The 19,720-nt window shown below is 40.3% G+C and overlaps 1 protein-coding gene across 1 annotated transcript; it reads right to left on the minus strand.

Moving 5' to 3' along the window:
* Positions 1-644: 644 nt before the first annotated feature.
* LOC139951769 (uncharacterized) lies at positions 645-18,133 on the minus strand. The gene is made up of 2 exons (XM_071950848.1): positions 17,863-18,133; positions 645-2,813 (listed from the first exon to the last, which is right to left on the minus strand). Exon 2 carries the CDS (start codon positions 2,806-2,808, stop codon positions 2,473-2,475), a length of 336 nt encoding a protein of 111 aa, XP_071806949.1. The 5' UTR covers positions 2,809-2,813; positions 17,863-18,133; the 3' UTR covers positions 645-2,472.
* Between the last annotated feature and the right edge of the window lie 1,587 nt (positions 18,134-19,720).

The following is a 19,720-nucleotide window of genomic DNA, read 5'->3' on the forward strand; positions in this document are numbered from 1 at the left end:
TCTGGCTATCGGGGAGACGATAGCCGGACGAAACCGAAATAAATTAGTTCCAGGAGTAGGGAAAACTCATCTTTTTGAACAGATTTTACTTCTTGGTTTTTAACTGAACTCTGTTGTAAAGGTTTTTAAAAGGTTGAGATGTGAGACTGGCAATTTATATGTTTTCAATTTATTATGTCTAGAAACGGGTCTCAGAGGTTAGTACCGTCTTTTGAATCACCCTCATCCTATCCATGCTAATTTCCCATAATTGTGCAGAATCTCCGGCTCCGACCGCCGCGCCGCGCCGGCGGGACAGACGTGCACCTCTCCTAGCTGGCGGCATTCGAGTAGGGCGCCCTCTCGCCTATGGGTCAAATGGCAGAATGTCAGCAGACAACTCGTCCGTTGGGGTCTCCACTTTTGCTTATCCTGTGCATCGCTGCGTGTGTTTTCATCACAGGGTGCGTTCGATTAGTCGGGTGAGCCCCTGGCAAGCTCTTGTGAGCCCCTGACAAGATCACTCACCGCTCTCGCCTCGTAGTGACGTCATGCACCTGGGGCCAGCTAGCCCCACTGACCCACTCCACAAGCAGGGCACTGGGGGCGGACCCGGGTGAGCCCCTGGAATGACGTCAAAGCTATTCGAACGCACCGGGGCAGACCGGGGTTGACCCTGGGAAGCTAAACGAACGTACACGTAGATTTAATTTAATACCTCGGTGTTTGACGTCACTGCAAGGTAGAAACTGCACTGGTTGGCACGGACTGCAGAATTAGTCAAACGCAGTCGTGTTAACAAAATAAGGTTTTAACCAATATTATTATTTAACATTAATTCTTTATTTAACATCCAATTAAATAAAATACATCCAACGAATCATTAATTGTTCATCAGCTTTCAACAAATACAAGACTATGTTTGTATGTGTGTTTGTAACAGTTGCAATGTTAGTTTTACCTAAGTTATGGCTTTCCATAGTTTCTGACCTCGGATGGCAAACTATGATGTTGCAAAAGAAAGGTCGTTTGGTTTTGTGACGCCTACGTATGGGGTATATAGACCTTTTATATTACGCTGTCACCAGATTGGTCATGTTCCCTGTTTCCAGAACAGTAATGAATGTAACATTCTTTGTGCAAACATGGCACCAGACTATTATTTCGTCCAGCCTCAGTGTGGTTACAATGAGTTTGGAATGAGTAAAATCAAGATGGCCACACCGTGATAAAGATCTTTTGTAGACGAAGACTGAGTTCATAAGCCATACAATCCGTGCAAAAACACTCGATCATGAGTGTGCCCATGATAGATTCATATAATTCGGCAAAAAACTCACCAATTCGATCTGGGGGCCTCAATTCCTGCCACAAGATTGTTTTTGTTTTGTTTTTATGCAAGTCGCCAGACACACAAGGCCACTTCTTCAAGGTGTGGGCTACAATTTTTTTTTCAGAGGCCGTTGTCACCTACTCCTAGGGCTGAAACAGGGTTACGCCTTTTACATACGGATCTGGGCTTGGGTATCATCGGTTCGAAGCCTGGCCGTTAGAGCAGAAAGCACTACCTCCCCAATTTCTGCTTGGCAGATATTATAATGTCTGATATAATATAAGGCGAAAATCATGGAAACCAGTGACAATCATAATTAACGCATACAGTCTGTTGCTACGTCATAAGTTATATAGTTTGGCTGGTAGTCTTAGGCAATGTCATACAAGGCAATTTACAGGAAACCAGTTCCAGGCAATCCATAAGAAACTGCATTCGTATAGTTGAATGTTCACACTGTCTTTTGGATCATAAGATATTGTTTGAGAAAAAAACTACTTATGTGCTACCAAAGTGGTCTTTCAGCATGCACTGCAGTTGGTTGCCTCCAAGTTATTCAACCTGTAAAAGTTGTCTCGTGTGACAAGGCGATTAGGTCACAGCTTAAAGACACTGGACACCATTGGTATGGTCAAAGACCAGTTTTCTCACTTGGTGTCTCTCAACAGATACTCAACATTACACAAAATAACAACTTGTGAAAATCTTAACTGAATTGGTCGTCGAAGTTGCGAGGTAACAATGGAAGAAAAAACAGTCCCCTTGTCACACGAAGTGTGCTTTCAGAGGCTTGATTTCGGGACCTCAAAATCTAATTCTGAGGTCTCGAAATCATATTCAAATATTAGTGGAAAATACTTCTTTCTCGAAAACTATGTTTCTTCAGAGGGAGCCGTTACTCACAATTGGTATACTATCAACAGCTCTCCATTGCTTGCAACCAAGTAAGTTTTTAAGCTAACATTATTTTGAGTAATTACCAATAGTGTCAATAGTGCTTTTAACAAAACGTACTGCGGGACGGGCTCATAGCTGTCTCAGCAAACCCACTATTAGTGCTCAACCCCCTCAATAAAACAAATATCTCGATGACATAATGTTGGTCCCTGCTGTTGTTTTTTAAGAAGTTCCCAATCATGGATATTGTCCAATAGTTTCTTTTACATTGTGATGTGTTCATGGCAACTAGGGTCCCTGTGGTTGTCATCATTCTGGCAAGCTGTGAGGCAATCTCCTTGTGAGTAGGCTTGAACCTGGAACATCATACCGCAGTTCAAACAGTCAATTGCACATGCTTTGGCAATCCTTTTGGTCTTTGCGTGTCCGACATCATTTCCCGCCAAAAGGCTGTTCAGCCAATCATGGGCTGACATTTGCGCCCTCTTGTGGTCGTTGTTGTTGTCGTTGTCGGGTGACCATTCTGCTGAGGCGTTAGTCAGAAAGACTGAAAGTGCGGCGAGTGAGAGCAGAAGGGTTGTGATTGTAGATGCCGACATTTTGTCTGAGTAAAAAAGAAAGGAATATTTAGCAGGTTTTGAAACTTTGCAAGGTGGAGGTTTGCGCTAACACCGTGCGTAAATATTGCTTGATGATTCTCTGAAAATAACCGGTGGATGACGACTCAACGTTTCGATAAGTATGGTCTGGTTGTCTTCAGCAGAAAGAGTAAACATGACTGACAACAAAGGTCATGGAAATACACAACGTTACTGTCAGTAACGCTACCCATATAACATTTTTTTGGGGTGGGGGGATGTACTTTCTTCCAGATCGGCATTTTTTTTTTCGAGGTGAAATGATTCTCAAAATGCTATAGGCCTATACTATCGAAAGCTGCTGTACTTCTTACCAATAAAGTTGTTATTGCCATTATTTTGAAGAGTGATTACCAAACGTATACCTTCCCTTTAAAGCCAGTAGTATTGGTAATTGTCAAAGACCAGTCTTCTTACTTGCTGTATCTCAACATTATGCAAAAAATAACAAACCTGTGAAAATTTGATCTCGATTGGTCGTCGGAGTTGCGAGATAACTATGAAAGAAAAAATCACCCTTGTCACACGAAGTTGTGTGCTTTCAGATGCTTGATTTCGAGACCTCAAATTCTAAACTTGAGGTCTCGAAATCAAATTCGTAGAAAATTACTTCTTTCTCGAAAACTACTCCACTTCAGAGGGAGCTGTTTCTCAAAATGTTTTGTACCACCAACCTCTTCCCATTACTCGTTACAAAGTAAGGTTTTCTGCTAATAATTATTTTGAGTAATTACCAATAGTGTCCACTGGCTTTAAACAACAAGTTGTGATATTTACATAATTATACTGTATCATTTTGCTACATAAGCGATCCTGGTGCCGTATAAGCTAATCTTCGCGCCTCCGGAACTACTCAAAACATCAGGGCACCACTTACATTTTAAAACGATCGCAAATTATTCATTTTTCAGAAGATCAAGGGAAAAAAATCCCTGGGCTATTTTAATATGACTCTTGTGTGTTAGAACGCTCGGGGGCTTTGAGCCAAGACGCTGTACAATGAAACTAAACACATGTAGCTGTGACTTTTGGGCATAATTTTTAGTCTGAAAATCGTGAAATGATAGACACGATCAATGAAGGATAATCAGTTATACCCATTGGTATGGTCACATGTCAAATTATAAGTTCTTGTATTATTTTAAAATTCTACTACAGGTTTTTTTCTCTCGTTTTTTTCTTCTCTCATTACGCTTATAAGAGTACACGTATTGTAGTTGTTATGGTAAATGCTGTTTCAGTTAGTATCTGTCAGTCTTTGTCTTTGGGCACGGCAAGTAGGCAACTATAACCAATGAGTGTTTTGTCCTTCAGAATGGTTGTTTGCCGTGTCCCTGCCTGGGCCCAATCGCATGGCTCTGCTTACCGCTGAATTCTACGCTTAAGATCACGATTTCCCGCTTATGTGCTAGCCGAATTTTTGCGCTAGCCTTGTATAAGCGTAGAATGCCTAGTAACGTACGTACATGTAGGCGCAGAAATCAACGAATCACCCTTTAACCCATTTTGGACATTGACGCTACTAAAAATGGCACAACTAAGACACTGTGATGATGACAACGTGTACTAGGTCAATAAAGGGCATTTTGGTTGATTCTGCCGCCACTGTGCAAAAAGTCTGACTCAATAACTTCAAACAAGCAGCCCGAATGTCCCATTGTAATTAATGGTACAGTGGTCTTCGCTCTAACCGAATAATGTGACTGGTCTAGGTGACATTTATAATGATTTGCAATGATACCACATCGCATACCCGGCGGTGAAAAAGTGTTCAATAATGACGCATCCCCGCAGGAGATCCTTAATAACACATGTAAATCCAATATGGGTACTCACTTGAAAGTAAACACTGATTAAGCCTGGGATGACCATTACATGCTGAAGGATCCATAATTATTAACTTTGTTACATCAAAGTGATGTCTTCCCTAATGGACAGAGAAAAGCCTTCAGTATAAATTATCGCAAAATGTTCTTTTTTTCACCGAGACGGTCGTTTTAATGACGCAAGCCTACATCTTTATTGAACGAAAAGTGCATGCAAAGTATGTTTGATGGCAGATTGGTGATGTGTTAGTGATTGGTCACAGTTTTCGACCTCTATTATTTTGGGTTTCACAATTTGTGTGTGGACAAGTTTTACGGGAAAATTACATGTTTATTAGACACACGGTGCATGCAAAGTATGTTTGATCCCAATGACCAGGGGACAAATGTAAAGCGCATTGATACGGTTTATTGTGAAATGCGCTATATAAGAACTTGTTATTACTATTATGGCAGATTGGTGGTGTGTTAATGGTTGGTCATAGTTTTCGACTCATTTTAGTTTGGTTTTCGCAATTAATGTGTGGACAAGTTTTACGGAAAAGTGGCGCCGAGGTTAATGACTTCTAGAGTTATGACTGAGGTAGACTTGACGCAAGTCCAAATCCCGTGAGAGTGCTTTTTTCAGTCCCATCCAGTCGCCTAATACCGGAAACTCCCCAACCTGTTGTGACGCATGACCACCCCGTTGACGGCGGATGCTTACGGACCTCTCGCACGAGAGAACGGGACTTTAATCAAGTCTACGACTGAGAACGCGTGTTGTATTAACGACCTAATAGGCATTGGCGATGAAGGATCGTTAAAAGTGCATTTTTTTCAATTCACATGCAGTCGCCTAATATCAGAAACTCCCCAACCTGCTGTGCCGCATGAACAACCCGTTGACGGCGGACGCTTACGGACCTCTTGCACGAGAACTTGACTTTAATCAAGTCTACGACAGTGGCGATAAAGGATGGTTAAAAGTTCAATTTTTTTTTAATTCAACTTAAAGGAACACGTTGCCTTGGATCGGACGAGTTGGTCTTTGAAAGGCGTTTGTAACCGTTTTTTTTATATAAAATGCACATGGTTATAAACATTATTTTAAAAGTAGAATACAATGATCCACACAAGTGGTATCACTCGAAATTGCGTGGTTTTCCTTTTACCTCGCCGACTAACACGGTCGGCCATTTATGGGAGTCCCATATTATGCTAATAATTATTTTGAGTAATTACCAATAGTGTCCATAAGATCCACTGCCTTTAAAAAGCATTCTCGTTATATCAAATTCCGCCATTTAAGTCCGAACACGAGTTTGCAGGGGGAAAGATGTCAGAAAGGGATTTTAGAAATGACAAGTAATTCCAAAAAAGATCCCCCAGGCGTCGACACTCAACCGTAAATATTTCAAGCAATATGATATCAGGCAATTGCCGCAAATTGATTTCGTCTGGAATTTGAAAAAAAAGAAAAAGAGAGAAAGATAAATGATTTTCCAGAAGTTATTTAAAAATAAAATGAAATCCAAAGGTGTGAGAATCAGAAATAAAGTTGAACGGATCGATCGACGTCAGTGGACACTATTGTTAATTACTCAAAATAACTTTTGGCATAAAACCTTTCTTGGTAACGAGTAATAGGGAGAGGTTGATAGTATAAAACATTGTGAGAAACGGCTCCCTCTGAAGTGCCATAGTTTTCGTGAAAGAAGTAATTTTCCACGAATTTGATTTCGAGACCTCAGATTTGGGTTATTTTTCTTTCATTATTGTCTCGCAACTTCGATGACCGATTGAGCTAAAATTTTCACAGGATTGTCATTTTATGCATAGTTGAGATACACCAACTGTGAAGGCTAGTGTTTGACAATTACCAATAGTCTCCACTGCCTTTAAGGTATAAACACAATTGTGGATAATCTCACTTCATCTTAGTTTGATTTATCGGATATGGTTAGCTTAAAGTCAAGCCTGCTAGTGATTATAAAACGATCCCTTTTTAACTGCATACGAAGTTTCAGCCGTGTTCCGATAGCCTTTAGTCAAGTCGTAATTGGAACCGCAATAATTGCAAAACATCGTCTCGTGCTAGTCTCCGTCTCGAGATGAGTGATTTGTTGCGCCCCTTTTGCCTCGAGTGACTTGACTGAAAGCTAGAGATTCCGGGACTGCTGTCTCTATATTGAATACTTTGACAGCTCAATAATGATCCTGAGACAAAAATCTTACAACAGACGGTACACCAGGGGTAAATTTTCATAACACACTTTGAAGAAGTTCTTTCTCGCAAGCGATAAAAAGACGGCAGGGAGTTTTGGAATAAACGGTACTCGTGAGTCACGCGTGTAATCAAACTTCTAGGACCTAACTGGGCCCAATTTCATAGCGCTGCTTAGTGGCTATTTCAAAGCGCTGCCAACCGTAAGCATACGAAAATGCATGCTAACCTTCCGGTGCTAACCGCACGAAAATAAATGACGTCACAATGCAAATCACGGTAAACACGCACTATGGCCGCCCAATTTTTCTGCTAACCTGTGAAATGCGTTAAGGCTTAAGCAAAAATTTTCTGCTACAGTGAACACGCAAATTTGCTTACCGTTTCTGTTTCTTCAGATAATTGTTGTTGAACAGATCCGAGTGCTCTAATGTTTCATCGAAATGTGGACCTGATGTATGGGGTGCTTTAATGCTTTATCGAAGTGTGACCTGATGAAGAGGTCCACATGAAGTAGTGACGTGAAACACTGTGAAAGTCCACACGTCCACACAGTGTTTTTAGTTTTACAGCGAGTGACTGCAGCACAGAGATGTGTAAGTGTGTTTTGATGAGGGTGTGCGAACCATTTATAAGTAAAACACAATATTTTTAGAATAACAAACAAATCACTTATGTCAATTCCACTGACTGATGAAAACATTGCTAGGTTAACTAAAAACTTGCCGAAATTGAGACAGAATTCCGTCTGAAAAGCTTTTCCTTTCGAGTCAAAATGGCGGGGTTTGAATATCGCCTTGTTAACTTGACGTGTAGGCAATGTTGGAGTGTGGGTACGAGGTTGTAGACAGGGGTTAGGCATATTATGATGGGTTGGTGAGTGCAGGGTGTGGCATGGCGAAGCGGGGAAGGGAGACGTGCGTGCAAGCTAGAGTTGTCCATAGTGTAGTTACTCCCCTGATGGCATTTTTTCCACAAAAAAAAACCTTAATTGAAAAGCACTACGTCAGTTACACTGTTGGTGTACAGAACTAAAATCCCCCCACCGATAGGCCCTATACCCTCTCGTCTGTGCATTGGTGCTCGATATGTGGCAAGGTGTAACCCCCCCCCCCCCCAAACCAAACCCTCCCACCCAAACCCTATTGTGTCTTCACTACGGTGTTCTTGGAATCTTAGGAATTCTGTAGAGGGAATTAGGGTGTACAATGTACAAGAAGAACATAGTACGGGCTTTCTTAAAGTGCCCTTGTGGGGTATTTTACACATTAGAACGTAAGGGAATACTTTAGAAAAGGTAATAATTGAACAACAATAGCAGTTACCCACCAACCGGATCCTTAAGGTTGTGTGAGTGTGCGCAGGGGGGGGGGGAATGCCAGGCTCTGCCATACGGCATGGTTTATCTGGGACTGAAGAGGGTCGGGCGGGAAGGGGGCTGGGTGGGTCAATGAGAGAGCTGTGACCGATCGGTGAAACTTTTATCTTTCATATTGTGAGTCATAAATATCAATGTATGAAACATAACCAATCAAAAACATCGTCCCCTCAGGAACGATGAGAGCTGTGGCTGCATCTTAATTCCTTCCCTCGTCATTCCATCTTCAATTTCTATTCGCCTAATGGCTTGTTGTAAATCTCCCCATTTTTCGCGGTATCTCGTTTCTTAATTATAATTACAGGAAAGCATTTTGATTTTGGAGACTAATAAGCGACTCGACGAATTATGTTTTTTGTCCTTTTTCTTAGTTTTACAGCGGTACAATTACGACTTGTGTTTTTGGCATTATCGGCATGACGTCAGAGACTGCTTGGAACTTGTCGAATTCTCTGAAGATTTACAGGAACACTTCCATGACGGAGCTGTGGGTGATAATTATTTCATGTTGATTTTTCATTTCATTTATACTGGTTTTGAAGCCGGGGGACTCTCAGAAAAAGTAAACTTAATCACTTTAGAGCGAAGAACCAAATGGAGAGAAGACGACGAGGAAGGAAGTTTGTATGTAGAATGTACGCAAAGTAATTACTCGAGCCGGATGATAGACTTCAACAACTTTATTTTACAAATCTATGTTCTTATAGACACTTCCAAATCACTCAACTGAAACACAATAAGGTCATGCATCTTTAATAGACCATACACACAAAATAAAATGTTTGTCTAATGAAAGTAGCTATGGTACGACATAATTGTGGAAGGAACCACCGACAATTTGTTCCAGGGAAAGACCCCGCAGGCAGGAAGGGACTGACAACTCATTCCACATAGTGTCCAGGCGTGATTCGAACCGTAGTCTTATAGAGGTGGCTAGCAGAGGACTTTTCTCGGGAAAGTATGCAGTCATGTAGAGAATGGATACTCATCATTCCACAAACTGCCCAGGGGTGGATTTCACAATGAGTTAGGACTAGTCTTATCTCGAGTTAGGACCATATACTCGTCCTAACTTAGGACTATCCATGCAATTTGTATATCTCCTAGGACTAGTCCTAAGTTAGGACTAGTCCTAACTCTTTGTGAAATCGACCCCTGGCGTGATTTGAACCGGGGTCAGTAGAGGTTGAAGGCAGAGAACTATTCTCGGGGAAAACCCACACAGTCAGGATAGAGACAGAAAATTTCAATCCGGCGTGATTCGAACCGGGTCATAATAATAGAGGTGGGAGGCCGGGAAAGAGACCACTTTGCGCCAACCCAACCATCAATCACAAATTTCAACAAAGCACGGTGATTTGGTTTATGTGTTACTGCTGCAATGTTTTATCATTTTGATTTATGGTCTCTTCATACATCATGAAATTTCAACAAAGAACGGTGATTTGGTTTATTTGTTATTGCTGCAATGTTTTATCATTTTGATTTATGGACTCTTCATACAGCATGAAAAGTGTACAATACAAGAAAAGACAGAGTGGACTGAGACAAACAAAATGTCATTGAACGCAGCAGGCACCCAATTCCAACTCTTATTAACACTGGTTCGGGTAAAGATAAGCGAAACCATTCCAAAGTAAACAATTATTCTGGGAGTATTTTACGGACGACGTGTAGCAGTCGGAATATCTACCGTAAGATACCCTAATGCCTCACAGTGCCGATTAGTTACTGTTTAACCAAAACCTGCAATCAAAAAAAGACCATTTTGAGATTTGATTTATTACCCTTTCAACAAACCGGTATAAACCTATACCTTTGTCGTAATCGCCCCCTTTTTATGATCGCTTGGAAATGAAGAATCTACTTGTTCACGTTAACTCTAGTTTTTTTTATGAATGATGAAACACTCAAGAGACTTCATCCACTGAAATGATAAAAATAGGGTTTTTTTTCCTCCTCGCCGAAATTTGGATTGGAGTAGGGGAGATAGACCCTGTAATTAAGATACCAATTTATAACCAGTGTCATGAATATACCTACGTGCGTTACTGACACTTTTATCACTTAAAAGTAAATGAAGTACTATATATAATAAATGTTACTTCTCTAATTAGTTTCCGGATGGAAGGATGGAGGGGGGGGGGGGTATTAGAATAATACAAGCAAATGAGCAACTAGACTTGTTGACAAGTCGGTAAACTTCTTGCGTTGTGCTAAAACGGCTCTCGCTCTCTTGCTGTTAAAGGAACAACCTCAGCAAAAGTCGTAGCCATAAATGCAGCCGTCAAGTTGCATGCGGCCTTATATTAGATCAGAATCGCTATCAATAAATTAGTGACTATAAAGGCAATTCGTTTAGACTCTAAGTGTTCGAACCTCGTCCACTGGAATGAAAGGCAGGAAAAGACAGCACTACCATCACGGCTGCTACAAAAGTGTGGCATTGATTGTCATACCTTCTTCCAAATTGATTTTATTTTTTTCTCACCCACAATTATGTTTTTATTTTAACTTTAATTCTTACATGACTGTAGGGACACAACTAATTGAAATGATTTGTGTTTTACTGTCCCAAGTCTACTACAGTAAGTGTCCCTTGTGGTGTATTATTTGTTGACATTAAAAAACGCACAAAAAAACACAACACACTGTCGTACTGTAGCTGTGAAAACAAGAGTCACTGACTTCAAACTTATTGAAACTTGTCGATTATAATGCGTGTCAAAAATATCTGATATCCAGAACAATTAGGTAATTTGATTACCGGGTGGAGTAAGTGTTACCCTATTTTTTTCTCGACGACGAGGAGCGGGAAAACCTTGGGTACGCGTTAACCCAATACGAGAAGACACAGCTGCCGGGGGTTGTGACGGATGATACGATCAAACAGTAATGGACCCCGGGGACGAGGGTGTCATTTTACAAAATGTACGTTCGCGACTTTCATTGGGTGAAACGAAACCTTGCTTTACATGAGGATCTGGGATATTCCACTTCGTAGTAATTTCAAGGGAACAAGTGAAGAAACACGTTTTTTTTTTAAACGCCCACTGCGCAAACTCTACCCCAAAAAGAAAAACATAAACAAGTTCCTGGAATTATCATGTTTATTTGATTTGGTTAATGACTCTATCTATATTCACCGGTACTCACCGATGTAAAAACGGAAATTAATAGACGGTACTAATGACTTACGGGGCCTTTTCACACAGGGAAAATGTAAAAGGCAATTAGTTCCAGACAATTTCCGAAGAAAAACAATCAAAATATGCAGGAGTAGCATTTACAGATGTAGATATTCAATAATCATTTTGATTAGAAAGTATATAGTCGTTATTCAAGACGTCAGAATCGGAATCCACCAAGACAGCTTGTCTGGACGACAGCCTCGGGATGAAAAGAGTCTAAGGGCTCTTAGCCTGTTTTCGTGTCGCTCTCTAGACGGAAACTTTCCACTGATTCTTTAGTGTAAGTCTCACTGCATGTTGTCACATTCGAGTAAGGCGTATACTCACTTTGTCAGGAGCACCTTGACTGGAGACTATACGAAAGAGTCATCGAGTTTTGTAACGTCACTTGTATATATCATTTCTAGAGTTTCGCAGTGGGCGCCGCCGCTCGCTCACCCTTGAGTTAGCATATCGCCCTCGTATGGTCTGGTTTACGCCCATATTAAAGCCATTGGACCCTTTCGGTAAACAGTGTTGTCACAACTTCTATAACAAATAACAATCGGTCATCGGAGTCGGGAGAAAACAACGGAAAAAGCAACCCTCGTTTCCGCGCGTTTCGCCGTGTCATGACGTGTGTTTCAAATAAATCCGTAATTCTCGTTAACGAGAATTTATATTGTTTTGCTGTTTTCTCAAAAAGTAAAGCATTTCATGGAATAATATTTCAAGAGAAGTCTTTCACCATTGCCTTCTGTAAACCCTGTAAGTTATTTGTAATGTGAACTTTTCATTTTTTTCTGAACCGAAAGGGTACAATGGCTTTAATAGTCTTCAAATTATCCATTTTCCAATTATGAAATTCAGCTAATACATTTTTAAAATTGATACTGATGGTTCGCCATATGTCGAATATTCTTCTCCATATCGAATATTTTCATCGATGGCTTCTGCACGGCGAATGAGCAACGGCCGTTGGAATTGATGTATTAAAGACAATGGAAACTATCGGTAATTGTCAAAGACCAGCCTTCTCACTTGGTGTATCCATGGAGGAAGAAGGTGTATCTCAACATGTGCATCAAATAACAAACCTGTGAAAAATTGAGCTTAATTGGTCGTCGCAGTTGCAAGATATAAACCATGATATAAAAAACACCCTTGTTACATGAAGTTGTGTGCTTTTAGATGATTGATTTCGAGACCTCAAATTCTAAAACTGAGGTCTCGAAATCAAATCAGTTGAAAATTACTTCTTTTTCAAAAACTACGTTACTTCAGAGGGAGCCGTTTCTCACATGTTTCTCAACAGCTCTCCAATGCCTGTTACCAAGTCAGTTTTTAAGTTAATATTTGTTGTGAGTAATTACCAAACGTGTACCTTCCCTTTAAACATGGAACGACTGATATATAACACTGATACTGAATACGATATTGAAGATTCACCATATCGAATATGCTCCACGGTCCATAATCGTCTGCTCAGGACTATAAGGGCATTAGTGCAATTTGTATGGACTTTATGCAATTTTTTCGAATATTTTAGAGCTCCTGGTAAATGGCGTGGATCATGGGTGGTTTCAAAGTATTGGTTTGGCAAAACAAACATTCAATTTACATCGAAGTTGCAAGAAAATAATGAAAGAAAAACCCCACCCTTGTTGCATGACATTGTGTGCTTACATCAAATGCCGTAGAAAGGCTTTAGAGGAAAACGTTGCCTTGGATCGGACGAGTTGGTCAAAACAAAAGCATTTGTAACCGTTTTTTATAAAATGCATATGGTTGGAAAGATGTTTTAAAAGTAGAATACAATGATCCACACAAGTTTGCCTCGAAATTGCGTGGTTTTCCTTCTACTGTGCGAACTAACATGGTCGGCCATTTATGGGCGTCAAAATTTTGACCCCCATAAATGGCCGACGTGTTAGTCGACGAGGTAAAAGGAAAACCACGCAATTTCGAGGCATGTTTGTGTGGATCATTGTATTCTACTTTTACAATATCTTTCTACCCATATGCATTTTATAAAAAACGGTTACAAACGCTTTTCAAAGACCAACTCGACCGATCCAAGGCAACGTGTTCCTTTAAGCCTAAAGCCATTCTCAGACTCAAATGGGTGAAGAAGAAAAACACTGCATAACTTCAAAAGGATTTGTTTCGCACAATGTGTTGTAAGCTTCGTATGAACAGCTCTCCGGTGCTGTTTACCAAGTAAAGTTGTTATGGTGAGTAGCTTAGGGCGTAATTACAAAAAGTATGACCTGTCTTTAAAGACACAGGGGTGGATTTCACAAAGGTATAGTCCTAACTTAGGACTAGTCCTAGACAATGCTAAGAGATAGGACCAGTCCTAAGTTAGGATGAGTTACTGGTCCTGTGAAATCCACGCCTGGACACCTTTGGTAATTCCCAAAGACCAGTCTTCTCACTACATGTATCCCGACATATGCATAAAATAACAAACCTGTGAAAATTTGAGCTCAATTGGTCATCGAAGTTGCAAGAGAATGATGAAAGAAAAAACACTCTTGTTCCACACATTTGGGCGCTTTTATCTGCACAATAAAAGGCTTCAGCTGAAGTCCCTTATTATTAATGGAGTGAGAATTAACCTTTTTCTCAAAACCTACGTTAATTCAGAGAGCGCCGTTTCTCACAATGTACTGTCAACAGCTCTCCACTGCTCGTTACCAAGTAAAGTTTTATGCTTACAATTGTTTTGAGCAATTACCAACAATAGTGTCCAGTGCCTTAAATGTTCTCAGAAAACACGTCATTTTTGTAAAATTTACAATATGGATGGGGAGGGGGGGGGGTACGGGGGTGGTGATCGATGTTAATGACTCCAATGTTTGCTTTCTTTCCCGCCACCTTTTAGACTTAAGTAGCATTTTTTCGACGGAAATGTACAGGATATTGCTTCTCGCCCACGTGTGTTAGTTGAGCTGTTGTGTAGGGCTACCCCTAGAATGGCTATGCGTTTTGGCAACGTGTATCATGATGATTGATATCTTGATTTTTCTGCATTTCTTTTGTCTGGGTCTATGTGTGTTCAGTTTTTTTTTTGTATGGGTTTTGCATTTTGGTGCTAGATAATGTGGCATGATGTACCACCCATCCAATTGTACACTCTCTTTGTTCCGAGAATCGAAGAAATCTTCAGAAGATTTTCAGGGGGTTGACGGGGGGGGGGGCATTTTGTACAAGAGAGGAGGAGGGTACATGAACATTTTAGGGTGGGGAGGGGGTAGCCCCTTTGTCACGTGTTTCCAACTAAATTCAAACAATTTAGCATACCGGTGTGCCGGCCCCGCACAAACGTTGGTGTCCAGTAAACTACCCTTTACACAAAATACAAGCTGTGACATTGACATCCCCAGTTGATTCAAAATAAAATACTACTTTCGCAAAGTTTTGTTTGAATTTCTTTGTGAATGCAAAGATGTTGCCACGATGTATTCAGATTATTTAAAAGTGTACTCACAGAAGGTATTGTAAGGCCATACCTTCAGGGTCTACGTGCAAAAGTTGTCTCAAAATATTTTTAATTTTAAATTATTACTGATTTTTTTTTCCCCTTTACAATCTATTAAGCTCTTAGTGAATGTTATTACAACTGCACAGTTCCCAGTTCGATTTTTATGTAAGCATATTATTCACAAGGTTTAATTTACAACGATGAGATGAAGTCCGTCTGAGTCAAAAATCAATCACAGTCTTAAAGGAAACATTTTTTCCGCTTGGGTTGATCTTTATGGAGCAAGTTTGTGTCCTTGGAAAGATTTGACGCACATTATTTTACGACATAAAAGTTATGCCTAAATAAATATTTACGTCAAGCAAACCAATAGTTAAAAATTTGTCATGAATATGAACAAAAATCAAGTCATTCAAAACTAGAGGCAATAAAACAACTGAAAACATTATGAAGACCTACAACTAACCGTTAGGTTATAGTACTAGGGGTTATTGAGGGTCTGACCCATTTCCCACTCCCGGGTCAAGCTGAGTCTGAAACGGGTTAAAAATGGTTTAGCTGCACGTGAAGGCCCGCCCCACTGCAGCAATAACGAGAACGAGAACGATCACGCCGCAAAGAGAACGCTCTCTATTGGTTGAATGAGCGTGCGCGTATTCTGCGTGGAGTAATTCAACCAATAGAATGCGTTCTCTTAATACGTTGTTATTGTTGACCGGGCCTTTACGCGAGCATACGTGAACGTGAACGTCAGAAAAAAAACAAATTCAAAAAAGTCACGTTTTAAGCGTACGTGAACTAACCATTTTTAACGTCGGGTACGTGCAAACGTCATGCGTGAGAAAGCCCAAAGTGGTGACGTCACCTAGACGCTTACGTTTACGTGTTTGCTCGGGTAACGTGCAGCTAAACGGGTATAAGGCCAGCTAATCCTTCCCAATAAGTTCGTACGTTGCATTATTTTTTAAATGAGTTTAAAACTGCTAATTGGTTAGTGCGAATTTGTAATACTTGCAACAGCTTCGTGCCTCAATACTATACATTGGAAATAGACCAATTTTAAAACACATCGGTGTGACAGAAAGCAAAAATTAATCAAACAATATTCTTGTTACCTGATGCAAAAATACCATCAAAGGCCTACTTAAGATGAGTTTTGTTTGATAAAGTTCCGCCATGTAAAGAAAAGCGGATAATGTCATTGAATAAATGTATTAAGCACATGATTTATCTAATAATGTGGTTCTACATCATTCATGCATCAGCAGGCATCATGGTTCAACAAAGAAGAAACAAGGACATTGAAAATGACATTTGCAGATCATCTTGTTAAGGTGACGAAACAATCCAGACGTTATTTACAAACCAGTGAAATTGTCGTCAAATGCACACTGTTTTATTTTATTTTACACCTGCTCAAAATGGGTACAAGACTTACGCTTAGACATGTGTTGAAATCTAAAAACTGCTTTTACAGTGTCCCCACTGTGTGGCCTTTTCGAAACCACGGCTTCAGTCACACTTTGAGGTGTGTGAATGACGGGGACGCCAGACACCTGCTTTAACTGGTCCCAATGGGGCTCCACTTACCAAACGTATTAAATCCCTTTAAAGCCTTATTCTTAATTTGTTATCCCTCAATGCGTTCCACGTGTGATTTTGTAACCTTAAAACCACAATTTGCAGTTGTAATACTACACAAAACTAATTAAACATTCATTTGGTATTGTTTATACTCATAACTTCTTTACGCACCATGATTCAAGGATTTACCGACTGACTGAACCTAGGGTAGTGAGTTAGGAATTAATATAGCAATTTCGGGCGGACATCAGTAATTAAGGCCACTGTTTTAACACTGCTCTGATTGTCAAATATTGTTATTGGTAATAAACAATAATAATAATAATAATGCCGAGTTCTTATTAAGGCTTCATCACACCCGATGGGCGTATGAAAGCGCTTAGCTTGGTTCCTTCCTGCAAGATGTGGAAATACGTATTGAAGTATATGAAACCAGTAGGATTTGAAACTTTGCATGGTGGAGATAAGATATAGAAGAGTTTGCGGTAACACCGTGTAATAACAATCTCTAAATGAGTTGGGGTGGTTCTGAAAAGAACCGTTGGGTTAACTCGACGTTTCGATCAGTATGCTCTGATCGTCGGTGGTTCTGAAAAGAACCGTTGGGTTAACTCGACGTTTCGATCAGTATGCTCTGATCGTCTTCTGGAGAATGCTGGACTCTGATGCTGCATGCTGCTTAAGTACTAGGCGGTGGATCAGCGCATACTGATCGAAACGTCGAGTTAACCCAACGGTTCTTTTCAGAACCACCCCAACTCATTTAGAGATTGTTATTACATGGTGTTACCGCAAACTCTTCTATATATATATATATATGAAACCATTTTCCTTTTCGCAGCATCAAGAATGGTGTACAAGGTGTTGTGGCCCAATATTCTGTCAATCAAACCAGGAACACCTGGCACCCCTTCTCTAAAGTGCACTAGGTTCTTTAGGTACATTTTACACAACACACGGGACCTATACGGATTACAGCCCAATCACATTTAGACCTAAAATTTAATGTGTTATCAAGGTGAACTTTGATAATTATTCTGTAAGTTTATTAACAAAAAAAGACTTCCTTAAGGGCAGGGGAGCGCTTTTGGTGTAACAAACATCGGAAACGACTTTGAAGTAATGTAGTTTAAGAAAGAGGTGATATTTTAAAAACGTTATTTAATACACTTATTGCCACGCGTCATAATGGTCTTTACTTGACACCCCCTTTTTAGACCTCTACCACACCCTCTATTTTCAATTTATCCATGAATACATCCATGTATTGTCAATGGACCGATTGGTTAAGAACAAAATATGGAAGACGTAACGTTGAATACCAGTGAACAATAATTACGAACACAGTTTATCAGTGTGCTTACCTTTTGGTCGGTGTAAGCCAGCAGTTGGTGCGAAGCAGCAAATAAAAAAAGCAGTTTTAAGACTCTCCAAATGTGTTTCTTTCAAATTCTCATCCACGCGACTGTTGTGATCTCAAGTTGTATGTATACACGACCAGGCTGTGGTACCAACTGCGATGGTACATTAGATAGCAATATGCGTTGATGAACTACGTGGATCGGGTTACAAGCGTTGTGCAACTTCGTTATGGCGTTTCGTGTGTGAACAATATCGACAGTGTTGTTGCTTGGAAAGCTTGCACCACTTTATAAAGAAAAGGTTACCCTGAAGTGATTTGAATATGTGCATGGTTATGACGTCATGCTTACGACACCATGGCATATGCGCGCACGCGCATGACCTATGTCGGCGGATTGATATCACTTGATACATACACAAGTAATTAAAAACACCCACAGTTTCCGGTTGTCACCGTATAATACATCACTGGAACTATATATTTTGAGAGTACAGCATTGTGACGCAGTCGTTAATATGAAGTGTGAAAACTGGCTTAATCAATTGGTGTTTCTGTCTCAGTACTGGAGCCAGAGGGGGCGAATCCAATAATAGCACGATCAGCCTGCCTAGCTTTTAAATCACAAAGTGACTAATTTATTGGTAGGTTCTGATGACGAACAGGCATACTGATCAAAACGTCGGGTTCTTACACAACACCGGTTTTTGTCATGGTTTGTCGTACATGAAAGTCACTCTATGTACAAGGACATAAAGTGTAGAAAAGAGTTCCCCCACCGCCTTGTCATTTTGTAACCTCATTAATCACCACTGCTTCATCAAAATGTTTCATTTTAATTAGCTGTTATGATGCTACTGATCTGTATGTCCCAAGTGATACTCATAAATTACAGGTTAACCACAAATTCTCAATAAACCTCAAGTAACTAGAAGCAGCCTGGCTAGCCAATCTCCACATCTATGACATGAGTCCGCCATTCCAAAAATAGTTTAAAAGCTTCCATGAAACTTTACACCTCGGTTCATTGAGGTTTTGGAGACGGAATAATGTCAAAAGTTGCGGCTATGGCTTGTGCTAAGAGTGTTTCTAAGGGGAGTATAAATAGCCACGCCCATAGCCGCTAAGTCGGAAACTAGCAGCTAGATTTCATTGAATGATGGGACTGTATACACTGTTTGTAGCTACGGCTATCTGCTAGGACTACCAGCCAAAGCCGTATCTGCCCGACATGACCTTTAATCATCTTCTAGTTCACCAGAAGCGTCTGAAGCTTCTGCCTCATGGATCTAACTTTTTTAATAAAGAGGTACTCACAAAAACAGCATTCGTCAATCAATTAGCGGTGTGACTATAGTCTCACAAACGTGTGTGCGTCTGCGTTGGGTGAACCATCAAATACAGTAAATATCATCCAGTGTGGAAATAGATTACTAAGTCTTTTTTGAAACATTATTTAAGAATTTACTCTAAAGACACTTTGTGGAGCCTGTTGCCATTAGCTGAATATCCTGCGCGATGGGCTGGGGTGCACTTTTGCATATCATGTTGCCCCATTACTTTGTCTCAACGTTAAGGCCACTATTGGCAATTGTGAAAGACAAGTCTTCTCAGTTGGTGGGTCTCAACATAATGCATAAAATATCAAACCTGTGAAAAATTGAGCTCAATCGGTACCGAACTTGCGAGATAATAATGAAAGAAAACATACGAAGTTGTGTGCGTTTTGATTTCGAGACCTCAAGTTCTAAACTTGAGGTCTTGAAATCAAATTCGTGGAAAATTACTTCTTTCTCGAAAACTATGGCACTTCAGAGGGAGCCATTTCTAACAATGTTTTATACCACCAACCTCTCCCCATT

This window comes from Asterias amurensis, chromosome 19 (genome assembly GCF_032118995.1).
Source record: "Asterias amurensis chromosome 19, ASM3211899v1".
Taxonomy (NCBI): Eukaryota; Metazoa; Echinodermata; class Asteroidea; order Forcipulatida; family Asteriidae; genus Asterias; species Asterias amurensis.